Source organism: Carassius auratus, chromosome 42 (genome assembly GCF_003368295.1).
Source record: "Carassius auratus strain Wakin chromosome 42, ASM336829v1, whole genome shotgun sequence".
Lineage (NCBI taxonomy): Eukaryota > Metazoa > Chordata > Actinopteri > Cypriniformes > Cyprinidae > Carassius > Carassius auratus.
This window is the reverse complement of record NC_039284.1, coordinates 16,438,008-16,453,265: the sequence shown is the minus strand read 5'-3', so window position 1 is coordinate 16,453,265 and position 15,258 is coordinate 16,438,008. Positions and strand designations below refer to the sequence as shown.

Sequence of the window (15,258 nt, the reverse complement as noted above, 5' to 3'; positions counted from 1 at the left end):
TAAGTATTGGTATTAATTACAGTTCTGTATCTAGGTCAATCTATTTAGAATATATGAGCACAGAGAACTCTTCTGAACAAATGTTTCAAAGATAAATCTTAAATATCTCACAGAGGTATTTTATAAAGTCAATATAGGCTATGAATTCAGTACAATATTATATTAATGTTTTAGAGTTGCAAAATGTAATATTAATTTTATAACATCTGTGATGTGCACCTGTAAGAATAAACCGGATTTCGTTTTCGAGATGTTTTCATAAATTAATTGAAGTGGAATGTGGATAATCTCGCAGAAACTACTATTAAGGAAACAACAACTAAAAAATTGCATTTTAGATTAAATGTTCATTTTTAACAAGACACACGTACACATAGTTGGCTAAATGTAATATACAGCCTAATGTTGGTCTCATATTCCTCAGGATGTGTGTGTCTTGTCTGTGTGTGGTGTGTGAGCCGCTTTCAAATGCAGTGATGATAAAGGAGGAGGTTCCTGCGCTCATGTTGGAGGATGAAAACAGGAGGCTCAGTTTGTGCTCCAGCAGCTCAGGAGAGAGATGTGACGACACACGCTGTGATTTCAGGTGAGAATGAGCTGATTATATGAGCATGACACATCAGCCAGATCACTAAACTAGTGTCCTGCTAGGAATTATTGCATGGTGGCTATTGTACTAGCTATTATACTTGAGTTAAATAATGGCACAGCATGGCTCATCAACAGGACACATGCTGCATGTTTAGGAAATTTACTTTTCTGTGTCTTTTTGATTTAAAAATGTTTACAGCACATATCTAGGATGATCTACAAATCATCAGAATGTAATTATTAATAATCATGATTTAATATGTTTTATCACATCTGTAGGTGCTGCAAGAATGTGATCTGAAGTGATTCATTCTCATCCTCATTCTGCAGGGAAGCTGTTTGGATGATCATGGCTGGACTGGAATGCAACAAATATCCGTCTCTTACCAGCAAGATGGAGCTGTTTTTAACTGAAGACATCTGACACCATGAGGACGATGATGTTGAGAATAAATTTCATCATTTTGTGTCTCTCAGTCTTATTGTATTGTACCTGTCCCATCTCAGCAGCTGATGTTCATCAGAGGTCAGTGGTACCCAGAGCAGCATCCCGCTCCGTGGCAAGGATGGATGGTGATATCATCATCGGCGCTCTGTTTTCTGTCCATCATCAACCAGCAGCAGAAAAGGTCTCGGAAAGAAAGTGTGGTGAGGTCAGGGAACAGTACGGGATCCAAAGGGTGGAAGCGATGTTTTATACACTAGATAGAATCAACTCCGATCCAAACCTTCTTCCCAACATCACTCTGGGTTGTGAGATCAGGGACTCCTGCTGGCACTCATCTGTTGCTTTGGAACAGAGCATTGAGTTCATAAGAGACTCGCTTATCTCCATTCGTGATGAAAAGGACGGACAGAAGTGGTGCATTGATGGAAATCCTTCCGCTCTGCCGCCGGCCACCAAAAAACCCATCGCTGGTGTGATAGGACCTGGATCCAGTTCAGTGGCCATTCAAGTTCAGAACCTGCTGCAGCTGTTCAACATCCCTCAGATTGCGTACTCGGCTACAAGCATAGATCTGAGCGATAAAACCCTCTTTAAGTACTTCCTTAGGGTCGTGCCTTCTGACACTCTTCAGGCCAGAGCTCTCCTGGACATCGTTCAACGCTACAACTGGACGTATGTGTCAGCAGTTCACACCGAGGGTGAGTTATAGCTCTGGAGATGTAAAAGAGTGCTCAAGATTCAACATTATTTCAATTGTTCCTCCTAAAATACATAGGGAGAAAAAAAGGCACGACTGAGTCAGTTTTCGACATAGAGCTAAAAAATGAAGAAATCTCCATATGCACCCCATTTATTTTGTAAATATGTAGGTATTATTTGTGGTTTATCTTTTTTATTGGATCACCCCTTGCTTAAATCTTAAGACACCTTTCAAAAATAGCCTTGATCACATTTTAAATATCATAAATAAGTCTGTTTGGGACAGTAAAGAGAAATAAGACTAATAAGAATAATAAGTGCAGTACTTTCAATCTAGATATAATTCGAATCCTCAACCAAGGTCAAAACAATGAATGTATGTGATGACTGTCTTTGAACAGACTTTTTAATCACCATATCATTATCAAGAGATTTATGTCGGTCTCTAATCATGGCACATTATTCCAAATACAACCCAGTATGTGATTAAAAAGTAACACTGTAATCTTCTTAACAGCATTTGAAAGCACAATCAGGGTCACAAGCTCTCACTCAAATCATTCAATGAAACAAATATCTGTGTCATCATCTTTGGTTTTCGATTCATTCATTCATTTGTTCGGTATTTTTTCAGTCCTTAGTTTGTTAATTTGTTCTCTCTCTCTCTCTCTCTCTCTCTATATATATACACACACACATTCAGAAATACATTCAAATCCTATTCCATATTATATGGATGTTACTCTCTTGAATTGAAAGGAGCCAGTTCTTAAAATCTGAATAGGCAACTTTGCTTATTTAACCCAATTATGGGCCATAATCTCAGCAGTAAAGTCAATCTGCATTCTTGATCTGCTCAGTAGAGGAACATTGAAATACAGTTGTTAATCTCAAGTGAGCTTGACTGAGGCAATAAGAGACTCTCTGATGCAAATGCTATTGTGTTGCATGTCGTTCCTCAGGGAACTATGGCGAGAGCGGGATGGAGGCCTTTAAGGAATTGGCATCTCAGGAAGGTCTGTGTATCGCCCATTCTGACAAGATCTACAGCAACGCTGGGGAGAAACACTTTGACCGACTGCTGAGGAAACTGCGAGAGCGACTGCCCAAAGCTCGTGTGGTGGTGTGTTTCTGTGAGGGGATGACTGTCCGTGGTCTCCTCATGGCCATGAGACGCCTTGGTGTAGCCGGAGAATTCCTCCTCATCGGCAGGTGAAGATAAGTTTAGTTTTTAATGTAATGAAATGTGACACTTCAGAGACACGGGGGACATTTAGAGGAATTAGAGTATAATCCTTGATGGTTTCATAAAGCACCAGATCTATCAGAGGGGTTCTGCTAAGAAATGATTATGATTTTTCTGATGTTGCATGTTTCTATTAATGAGATTAAAATGATGGATGACTGTCCCTTTAGTTTTTTTTTTTAAATCAGCAGAACCCTTTCTTGTTGGTGTAAAGTGTTTAAAACAGTATCAAAGCTGTCTCTATAGACTAAGAAAAGAGGAACATCAACTGGCCACGGCTGCTTTATTCTGGGTCAAGGAGACCGTTTCAAAGGAGGCTATGATTCAAAGCCATGAACTTTAGTAACTTAATGAATGACATACTAGTCACACCAGGCTGAATTCACCCCAAAACTAAAACTCTGTCATTAATTACTCATCCTCAAGTCATTCCAAACCCTTAAGACCTTTGGTCATCACAACCAACTCAAATTAAGATATTTTTAAATGAAATCCAAGAGCTTTTTAACCCTGCATAGACAGCAATGCAACTGAAATGTTCCCAGGCCCAGAAAGGTAGGAACATTGTTACAATAGTCCATGTGACATCAGTGAATCAACTGTAATGTTATGAAGCTATGAGAATACTTTTTGTGCGCAAAGAAAACAAAAAGTGTTCTCGTAGCTTCATAGCATTATAGCTGATGTCACATGGACTATTTGAACCATTTCCTTACTACATTTTTGTACCTGCGAATGTTTCAGTTGCATTGCAGTTGCATTAAATGCAATAATAATATTAAAAAAATGTAAGACAATTTAAACTTAAAGTAATGCAAATAAGTGTGTATTGCATCCTCCACACTGCCATGGCTGTTAGAAAATGATTTATAAAACTGTACTGAGTTGTTGAGTTTTAATTGCATTATACTAACTTCATTTGATACTAGCTGTTAGATTAGACCTGTCTATAAGAGTAGAGTTTGAAATATGTACTTGAAAGTTTGCAATTGTAATTGACCATTGCCTTTGAATTAAAAAGTAAAATCTAAATTCATTTGGTTTTAATTAAAATCAGCTTCCGGGACAAGAAAGTGCATGATCTATCCAGGGCACGCCTGAAGTTGAAGAACTCGATTGTGGCATTTCTTTGAGAACACACAATGCTTGTCAGCTGCTCGTGGTAAATTGTCATCTATGAAATATGAAGTGTCAACTAATAATAGTCAGTTTTTGGCACACTGCCGAGAAGATGCTGAGAGGCAGATGGTGCTGATGATACCAAGACCACAGAAAGACACCTTCATTATGAGCTCAAACAACACGTTCAAAAAGACATGGACTGGGACAAAAAACAAACAGCCTGGGATTACATCCTGCTGTTATATAGCTCAAATAAAGGTTCATGCTCTTTGGATATGCCTGAAATTGCAGATTATGCATTTAAAAGTAAGCCAGTTTTCCAATATTTTACCTTGAACGTTGTAGCTAAAAGCATTAGAGAAGGTTATATCAATCTGTTGGCAGCCATCATCACATCACTTGTACTATAATAATGAACTAACACAAAGTAAGTATCGTCTGTGCTGAGTCTGTTATTTAGCCTGTGCTAAAGTAGGTCAATACACTGAAGCATCAAACTTATTTAAGCACTGCAGGTGAGAGACTGAAAAGGAAGCTGGTGGTAATTAGCTAACTAATTAGACATTTCCTTCAGTGACGGCTGGGCGGACAGGGATGAAGTCGTGGAGGGATACGAGCAGGAAGCTGTGGGCGGCATCACTATGAAGCTACAGACGGCGGAGGTCACGTCCTTCGATGAATATTACCTGAAGTTACGGCTCAACACCAACAATAGAAACCCCTGGTTTGCTGAATTCTGGCAGTATCGTTTCCAGTGCCGCCTCCCGGGACATCCACAAGAAAACACGAATTATAAGAAGAACTGCTCAGGTACGAGGAGAGAGAGAGGCTGGACATGGGTCATTCCTAGTATGCAGTACATTTTCGTGTCCCCATCACAGACGACCTAATATGTTAAATAACATTTATTGAATTCTTGAATTCAAAAATCCTAACATAGACTTGAATTTGAATTAATTCACTACTAATCTAAAATGAAAAAAAAGAGAGACATTTACAATGTATTGGAGGAACAGTTCATTCAAAAATGAAAATTTATCAGAAAATGTATGCTAAGGCCATCCAAAATGTAAATGTGTTTACTTCATTGAGTTTGAAAGATTTAGCATTGCATCACTTGCTCACCTTTGGATGCTCTGCAGTGAATGGGTGCCATCAGAATGAGAGTCCAAACAGCTGATAAAAACACCATAATAATTCAAACAACTTTAGCCGTTGCTTACAGCTAAAAAACAAGTCTGAATCAGGATTGAAATATAGACAGATCATGAACCGTTTACAAGCAAAAACAGTTAAAAATAAATATGTTGGTGGATTTTGATGTGAGAGGACAACAAGAGATGGACTTTTTAACTGAAGGAAGCGTTATTATGGATTATGGACTGGTATTTTGCACTGGTACAAACATAAGTGTGAGCAATAGATTTTAAGGATTTGTTGGTGTTTAGTAGCGATAGTTATCATGCAAAATAAAATAAAAAATCTGTTTGATATTACAGAGTTTAAAAGGTACGGCAGAACAGGAATGACCCATTTTGCATGCTATAGCTGTTATTTCCTAAAACAGGTTATAATAAAACACATACCTTTTCTGTGTTTTTGCTCTTTTTGTATCTTTGAAACCTTCTCTGCTGACTGAAAAGGTGATCTAGGTAAATTGACTCTTTTTTTGGCACATTTCTATCTGGCTGGGTTGATATTTAACATCAGCTGAAGCACTGTTTTGGGCAACACTAAGTAAGCTTGATGTCAAATGACTCTTTTGACTTTATTTTCTACATTTGCAATGCCACATTTATGTTTTACAGAACTAGACTCATCTTAAAGTGTAATAATTACAGGGAAGCATGCCACTCACTTTAGTATCTGATCTACTTTTATGGTGTTTTCATGTTGTTTGTCTATATTTCTTTACAGCATTGCTTTGCTTTATCTTTTTTAGTTTTTATCAGTTTATATAGTCAAAAGACTTTAATGCACAATTTGTATTTTAACTCTTTAAAATGTGAACGTAAAGGCAAAATGAAAACTGTTAAAAATGGTCAAACCGAGAAATGGTCATAGTCTGCTGTTTTGTTATTATTTCTTTGTCTAGAACTCCAAGATGGTAAGTGAATATTTTTCTGAAGAGCTAACGTGGAGACACTTCACAGCAATATAGATAGAGGTCGACTGATATATTTACAACCATATGATTTCAAAATAAATTATGTTCTGCGATTCTGTGTTTGTATAAAATGTGTCTTTATATTTTCAGATCACTAGTAAATGATAGATAAGAGTTTACTATTGTCAGTAAAGTCATAAAGCAGCACAGAATATCGGTTGACCTCTAATATATGAAGTTATTGGGATGTTTTTTCCCCCAAAAAATAAAAGAACATTTATAAGGTCACTTCGTTTTGAATTTTATGTCCCAATAACAGCTAGATATATCATGCCAGTTGGCTTGGCTGCATGTTCTGGTGGGGAACTCTTTTTAAGCTCCAAACATTTTTAGTTGCTTATGCTAAAATGAATCAGAGCCTTCAGAGAGAAGAAATCAAGAGGTCACTTTTCTTATTTCTATAGATTTGGCTCCACTTACAAGATGCATCTGCTAAACGCACAACTGAAGAAAAAAAAAAGAGAGAGAGATTGTATCGATGTCATACTGTGACTATGGTGAAAAAATGTTTTGGTGATCACTATTTTTACCAAAAATAGTAGTGACCAGACACATTATCATCCTGTGACGTATTGTAAATAGTGTAAACTAACCCTAACCCTAAACCTAAGCCTAAGGTCATAGTAAATTATATGGTGACCTTTTATTTCTTTACTCATCAAAGATAAAATGTTTAAAAATCTAATATAAATTAATTAAGCTAGTCAGCACATTGTTCCTCAATTTTTTCTTCTTAAAATTTTTTTTAATCTGATTTTTGTGAAGATTTGATGGTTAATTTTATGTGATGAGATGATATTTGGGTTAAGATATCATAGCACAGTATAATATCCTCACTGAAGCCTCTAGTCAATTATTTCAATTTGCATGTAAACAAAACTTTGACATACCAAATAAAATGGCGTTTTTTAACAATTGATCTAATAGAGAGCCAGGGGGGTTGTCCTCACAATCTGCCTCCATTATTAATTAAGAGGTATTTAATGTTTTAGTTTTTCCTCAAAGTGTCACTGTTTTATTTTGTGCCATGAAAATTAGGGATCGGCCAGCAAAGCATGTCTAGGTTTTAGCTTTTGCCCGTTGCTTGCTGCAGTGCACTTTAATTTACAGCTATAAGGTGAGAGCCATGTTACGATGAGCATTTTCTTTCTTTTTTTATATATATATATATATATATGTTTAGGTTTTTTTGGTGCCTGATATTGCTTCCTGCTGGCTTGTTACAGATCACCAGATAATGAGCCAATAGGGTGTCCTTTGACATTGCCTGTTCCTTTGAATTAATACAGCAATCATTTTTGTTTTGTTTTTCTTCTATTGTCAGCCACATTTACTTTGATTCATAAGGGAGATGTTCAAGAATGAGAACACGGATGAATAATTAATTTATCTTGCTCAATTAATAATAATGTCACCATCATGTCCATTACTAATTAAATGCTGAGTTGGGTTACATAAACGGTTTTCTTTGCCATGGCAACTGCATTTTGTTTGATCTGGTCTTTTAATGCTGCTGTCTTTCAATTCAATGTCCAATGCAAAAAAAAAAAAAAAAAAAACTGTGCGCCTGTGGCTTAGGAATAATGATGTCTTTGGACACCCTATCGTTCCCTTTAAAGTGCTCAAAAATTACTATGAAATGGGGTCTGGAAATATCATGGCTGAACTTATTACAGTTGGGATTTTCATTCTGATTTTCATTTCAGTAAAACCTTTTAGCTACAAAATGTGAATTTTTTCCCAATTTGCTGGTATTGCTGAATGATTTGCCTCAGTCAACATGAAATCAATATTGACCCTGTTAACTTACTTTAATGCACGTTTTTTTATTCCCTGTCAATAATTCATTAGAGCACTTTATTCTAAAGAAAACTGTTTGTCTTCATTGCTTACATGAAAGGACTAACACCACTTACGCCATGCAGCTTGGGGACAAAATCAACCAGTAGTCAAATAGTGGTTTATATCTATAATGATTAAAATAGGTTGCATATGTTGTTTCATGTTGACTAAAACACCCAGGTTGCATTGCACTGATGTTCTAATAATTGCTTTTTGGTTTGCTGATTCTCAACAGGTTATGAAAGCCTGGAGGACAACTATGTCCAGGACAGTAAGATGGGCTTCGTCATCAATGCCATCTATGCCATGGCTCACGGTCTTCATGATATGCATGAGCACTTGTGTCCAGATCACGTGGGACTGTGTGATGCCATGGACCCCATTGACGGCAGCAAACTGCTGGACTTTCTCCTCAAGACCTCGTTTACTGGTGTGTCTGGAGAAGATGTGTGGTTTGATGAAAACGGGGACTCGCCAGGAAGGTCAGTCTTACTTACTGCCCTACATAAAGCTACGTTTTACACAAAAATAGCTATTAATTAATTTTTAAACCACCATGGACCATGCATCCAATAAGTCCAATGGCCTTGCTTCGACAAACACTCACTCACAGGCATTTCTGGATTTATTCCCCCCATAAATCTGTTTTGGTAGCGATATTTCTATCTCTCTGTTTTTTAAAGGTATGACATTATGAACCTGCAATATGTAGAGCCTGGAGTCTATGACTATATAAATGTCGGCTCGTGGCATAAAGGCGTTTTAAGTATCGATGACTATATGATCCAGATGAACCGAAGTGAGATGGTCCGATCTGTTTGCAGTGAGCCCTGCTCCAAAGGAGAGATCAAGGTGAGATTGTATATTCATTAGCAAAAACTCTCATTGCTTTTATTTCCATTGCGTCTGTTTCTTCTTAAGATACAGATAAAATAAAATGTGTTCCTGTGTCCTCACAGGTGATCAGGAAAGGGGAGGTGAGCTGTTGTTGGATCTGTACGGCCTGTAAAGACAATGAATATGTGCAGGATGAGTTCACCTGTAAAGCCTGTGAGCTGGGATGGTGGCCGGACAAAGAACTGCAAGGTACTTCATCTGCAGTAGTCACTGTGTTAAACTTCAGACCCAGACTTTAAAACTCACTAACTGGTAAATGGTTGAATTGTTGTAGCTGGAAGTACTACAGTCTCATGATCATGCAGGATGCATGATCATATTGGCTGAAATATTCAATAAATAAAAACTATAAAAAAGTGTAGTCGGTTTCGCAGATGTTTCTAGTAAAATTCTTCAGGAAAAATAACAACTAACACAAATGAGACTATACTTGATATAAAGTCAAAGTATAGACCCATAAAATTAATTTGCATTGTATCGCTCAGAAAATGTACATTATTTCAAGAGAAATGTTTGAAATTGCACTGAAATCTTGCATTTTGGTTGGCTTTGGTATTTTGGTTTCTTGTTGAGGTTTAGATCTCTTCTGAAACTCTAGAGAGGAGACATGATATTACTAGAGTCAGTCAATGAAGCAAAATCTCTTTGATTTCATAGCTGTCTAGAGGAAACAATGGACAAACTAAAGGGACATTGTGTGGCATTATTAACTTTTTTAAATTTGAAATGCTTTAAAACTAAATATTCAAAGATATAACTCGGTCTACTCTACAACCTTAAACAATCCAGTGTCACCGTTTGTTCCTGACAAGAATGACACCTCAAATTGTGCGACTTGTCGAGGAGAGGTGTGATAATATTTTTCTAAGCAATCAGACTTGCTATTTTTTTATGACCATAAGATTACGGTGGTGACTTTTAGTTTTTTTTTTTACAAAAAATGTTCAAAAGTTGTTAATGATTTTCCTACACTGTACTGTTGCCCAAAGTTTGAATCACTTTAATTGGTTTCAATTTAAATTGAGTAAAATTCTAAAACTGAGTTCCAGATTCAAAGGAAAAAGGATATGTTTGAATCAAAGCAACATAGATGCGTCATCAAACATTCATGCAGAAACCCACTCTCCAGGCCTTAGATGACTGATTTTGGCCTTTAAAAAGACCTTCACTGTCCTATTTTCAAAAAGGTTTCCCATGACACCTGAAGGCCATTTATCATTTTTACAGATTGCTTGCGCTGTACAACTTATCGCCTGTGACAGCCCTACTTCACTGCCTACTTCTCTGTCCTATTTTCATACTCTATGATGGTCAATGTCAATGCAGCAGCCTAGAATGTCCTAGCAATGTATTTTTTCATCAGTTCACTATAGTATAGCTCCATTCTATGCTACTGCCGAAATGCACAGATTCACCATAGCTCAAGAATAACCCATGTGCATGGGATAAATACAGATTTTAATTGTGATTCATGTATTTTGAGATACAAATAGTTGTCTTTGAGCTCTCCTTGAGTTTTATCACTGGTAAAAGTGTCTAGCTCTCATGAATATTGGTTGGTAATGAGGAAGCATTAATATCTTCTCTCCTGCTGCAGTATTTCAAGTCTCCTTTGGCTTGGTTCTTTCTTACGGCCGGTCCCTTAGTGGAAGGGCTGTTTATTTTTAGGTGAGCTGGAAACCTACTTTAGCATTTGGTGCATATGCGAGCTGGTCACACTCAGATGGCCAGTCCTACAAAGACCTGCAGCAATGCAAAGTGTATGCTTTTGCCATTTTTTATTCATATTCAACAATGCATGCATTGCATTTCAACCCCCTGTTGACCTCTTAGTGTTTGCTTATTGCTGGAAGCTTACATTGATAATGTCTCACATCCTGTGAATGTGGAAATATGAGTCCACAGTAAATTGGGAAAAAATCTGTGCAGGTATGTTTTGAATATTTCTGGACTGTTGATAGGGCTTTGCTAGATTGGCCTTATTCAAGAGAAACAAAGCACAAATTTTGAGAGTGGTTTCCAGGGCTTAATAAGGTGTTTTCGCATGTTGTGCAGTTGCTAGGTTGCTCATAGTATTTGCTAGATGGTTACTTACTGACCCAAATCAAGAGAAACCACTTTGAAGTTTTATGGCTGGTTGCCAAGACATTGTTTGTGGTTTCTGAAGTGTTCGGAGTATTTTTGCGTGTTCCTATGTGATTGCTAGGGGGTTCAAAATTTACATACTTTCCCATGTGTGAAAAAAATAAAATCATTGCCGGGGCATTGATATGCATTTGCTCTGAGTGGATTTTGGCATGTTTCTAGGGTGTTTAAAGTAGTTAGTAGGGCATTGATAAGTGGTTGCTTACTAGTGTTCAAAGTGGATACCAGCTGTTACGTAAAGCTTTAGTGTGTAGATATTGCCTCTTTGTCACCATCTCTGTTTGAAACTTGCAGTTGCAGTTATTTGCTGAATTCTTTTCTTCACGTGGGTTGTGCATCGGCACGGCTCCTCAGCACAGATGAATCAAATGTTTTCAGCTAGGTGTATGTGTGGGCTGTCAGCCAAAGCACCAGTAAGGATATTCACTGTACTTCAGGATTGTATTACATCTTGCAGATTATTATATTTGTTATACTTTGATCTCAAATTGTTAATGTTAACATCAACATTACTTGATGTTTGAATTTCTGCACAGTAATCGGTAATTGCCATGGCATTCGAATGTCATTGCAAGAAATTGTTCTTTTAACCTCAAAAAAGCAATTTAATATTCCTTAGGACTCGTTCTCTTTGACATACAAATATTTTGTTTGTATAGTCTAATCCTACATATGTGTAATCAGATCATTTTGATGCACATTTAAAATTATAATCTAATTTCAGTCTCGGGAACCATCATGCAACGTTTAAAACTCTATTCTCAAAATAACAAGTTGCTTTAAGAAAATGCTATAAATGGTCTGCCAACTATATATATATATATTGTGTTCATAGTCTCACATATGATCTAATCATTTCGTCTTCTCTCTTCAGTCTGTGAGCCCATTCCCCTGCGGTACCTGGAGTGGAGTCATCCTGAATCCATCGCAGCTGTCGTCTTTTCATGTCTGGGCATCCTAGTGACCAGTTTCGTTACCTTCATCTTCATACTGTACCGAGACACGCCAGTCGTCAAGTCCTCCAGTCGTGAACTTTGCTACATCATCCTGGCTGGCATCTTCCTGGGTTACATCTGCCCCTTCACTCTCATCGCCCGTCCCACCATAGCCTCGTGTTACCTGCAGCGCCTCCTCGTGGGTCTCTCAGCCTCAATGTGCTACTCGGCTCTTGTCACCAAAACCAACCGCATCGCTCGCATTCTAGCCGGCAGCAAGAAGAAAATATGCACGCGCAAACCACGCTTCATGAGCGCCTGGGCGCAAGTGGTGATCACATCCATCCTCGTTGGTGTGCAACTGACTTTAGAGGTCACGCTGATCATCTTGGAGCCTCCAGAGCCTATAAAGTTCTACCCAAGTATTCGAGAAGTTTTTCTAATATGCAACACCAGCAATTTGGGCATGGTGGCACCATTGGGCTACAACGGCCTGCTCATTCTCAGCTGCACCTATTATGCGTTTAAAACTCGCAACGTCCCTGCCAACTTCAACGAGGCCAAGTACATCGCCTTCACCATGTACACCACCTGTATTATCTGGTTGGCCTTTGTGCCGATCTACTTTGGCTCCAACTACAAGATCATCACCACGTCGTTCTCCGTGAGCCTCAGCGTGACGGTGGCTCTCGGCTGCATGTTCACTCCAAAAATGTACATAATTCTCGCCAAGCCCGAGAGGAACGTACGCAGCGCGTTCACCACCTCAGACGTGGTTCGCATGCACGTGGGTGACGGAAAAATTGCTTGCAGGAGCAACAGCCTTCTAAACATGTTCAAACGCAAGAAGAACGCAACTGGAAACGCCAAGTAAGTAGCTCAGCGGCGTTAGCACAGTCTCTCTCCGTCCTGTTGCGTTAGAGCCCATGGGTCCAGTCCTGTTAATACAGCTTCTCTCCAGATCTTAAGATCATGCCATTTAGAGGAGCTTCTTCAATTAACAGCTCTCTCAGACATCTTGTGATTTGCAGGTCAACTACAATTAAAACCTGCACACACAGGGGCGTCTGAACAGCACGGCTGGGGGAGACTGTGCTACTATAGTAACTTTAGATGTATGGAATGACAAAGAGCAAGAATTATAATTGTTCCACTAACAGTTACTGGGTGGTATGATGGTGTAAATTAGATAATGGTAGAAATTTGTCAGTAGATATATTTGTGGTATTTAAACACGAAACATAGAGTAATGCAGAAATAGAGAGAAGGACTTGTTCCAAACAAGGCTGAAATCTTTGGGCCTAGTTGTTTTAAGTTTGTGACTTGTTGCATAATATAGTATTATGTACACAGTATCACTGTTTTTGTGGTCAACTATTTGTTTTATAAAATTAGTGAAGCTGTTTCTGCAGTGGTGTCTAAATCACTTCCAGATAAAATGTGAAAATTAGATTAAATTTCTATTTAGTTTTGATGTATATTGTGATATGAAGTGTGGTCCAAAAGTTTGAATGCACTCCTGCTTTGCTGTGTTTTCATGTAATGTTTTATATTGGAATATTTTAAGATGTATATCGAAATGTTTAAAGATTATATTATGCACGTGTAATTATGGATGGTTATTTAAAATATATATTTCTATTTATTAACAATGTTTGAGTGAAACGTTTATTTGAATTTTCAGACAAATTCAGAATCTTTTATCATTTCATTCTTCTGTTTGCTTTAATGAAAGCAGCACTGGAGCTGAAATGAACAAAAACTGATGATCATGGGCTAAGACTTTTGGACCTCACTTTAAACTGTTTACTCTGATACACAAATGCTTACTGTGCACTGTAAATCAAGATTTTGGTAATTTTAGATTACCGCCCAACTCTATTTATCTGTAAAAAGTATTGTTTCCAAGCATACACTAAATATCTGAATAGTAATATTCAGCATATTTCTGCATCATTTTTTACACGAACCAGAAATGTTGTTCTTGTGTTCACCTTTCTCGGTTCCTGTGAAATAACAGTCGTCTTTATTTTGTTCATAGTTCTAATGGAAAGTCTGTGTCATGGTCTGAACCAGGTTCAAGACATCCTCCGAAAGGGGAACACATGTGGCACAGACTGTCTGTACATGTGAAGAAGCAGGAAGCCGGATCCAATCAGACGGCTGTCATCAAACCCCTAACTAATACCTTCAATAACCCCGGCATGGAGTTTTCCGATTTAAGCACCAAGACTCTGTATAATGTAGCCGAGGAGGATGAGGGCGACCCGATTAGATACAATCCCTCGGGCAGTCCTCCTCTGATGGCTCTCAGGCAGTCGCCTGTCAGCAAGCCTATGAAGGAGGCGGGCGCCAATATGACGTTTTACACTCCCGAGCCATACATGCCACGAAAAAACAGTGTTCTCCCTCAACATGACATTGCATATCAAGAGGTGCTGGAGTTTAATTCAAACATGTCCGATCTGGATGAGATCATAAGCCTGCATGATCTGGGCAATGCGGTGATTTCGCCACTTCAATCCAAGATATTGCACCCTCATCCGATTTTATCCATGCACATGGATGCATACCCAGACGAACCTATCTCCCCTTTGGAGGAGGTTGAAAACGAGCAGTTCGGGCTTCTTCAAGGCTACATGTATGACAATGCGCAGATCCACGATGAGGAGGAGTTGGTGCAGATTAAAATGGCAGTGGAGGACTCTATCGCCCTCATGCCACCTTCTCCGTTTCGTGATTCTCTCGGCTCAGGCAGCCCTGTTCGCAACTCCCCTGTGTCCGAGTCCATCTTATGCACGCCTCCGAGCGTGACATATGCGTCTGTCATTCTCAGAGACTATAAGCAAAGCTCCTCGACTCTTTGAAATAAATGTCAACTATAGCTTTGTGAAATAATAACTACTGTACTAGTTTGTGCAATAATGTGACTGTAAGTCGCCTGCACTAGAGAGCTTTATTATTATATACAGTATGGTTGTTTTTAAGATGGAAGTGAATGTATGTTGACCAGGGTCCAAAATTAAGACTTGCACATTGCGAATTGCACATAACATTTTGCCAGAAATACCTTTCATAGTTTCACATAGATATAGAGAAGCTTGTGTACCATCTACTTATTTTAAAAGAGCCAGTGTTATTTTAATATTATAGTTTTTATAAAATA

General features: G+C 38.2%; 1 protein-coding gene across 5 annotated transcripts; it reads left to right on the top strand.

The window, feature by feature from the left end:
- Nucleotides 1-441: 441 nt before the first annotated feature.
- Nucleotides 442-15,218, top strand: grm1b (glutamate receptor, metabotropic 1b). 5 transcript variants are annotated; one of them, XM_026230105.1, is made up of 11 exons: nucleotides 442-586; nucleotides 922-1,737; nucleotides 2,701-2,950; nucleotides 4,681-4,916; nucleotides 5,750-5,758; nucleotides 6,202-6,213; nucleotides 8,351-8,597; nucleotides 8,799-8,967; nucleotides 9,075-9,201; nucleotides 12,032-12,962; nucleotides 14,134-15,218. In XM_026230105.1, the coding sequence occupies exons 2-11, from the start codon at nucleotides 1,020-1,022 to the stop codon at nucleotides 14,957-14,959; spliced, it is 3,525 nt and encodes a 1,174-aa protein (XP_026085890.1). In that variant the 5' UTR covers nucleotides 442-586; nucleotides 922-1,019; the 3' UTR covers nucleotides 14,960-15,218. The 5 variants fall into 5 exon arrangements, with proteins under 5 accessions (XP_026085890.1, XP_026085889.1, XP_026085893.1 ...); XM_026230104.1 differs by having other exon boundaries at nucleotides 871-1,737; XM_026230108.1 differs by having other exon boundaries at nucleotides 871-1,737; nucleotides 14,169-14,366.
- The last annotated feature ends 40 nt before the right edge of the window (nucleotides 15,219-15,258 follow it).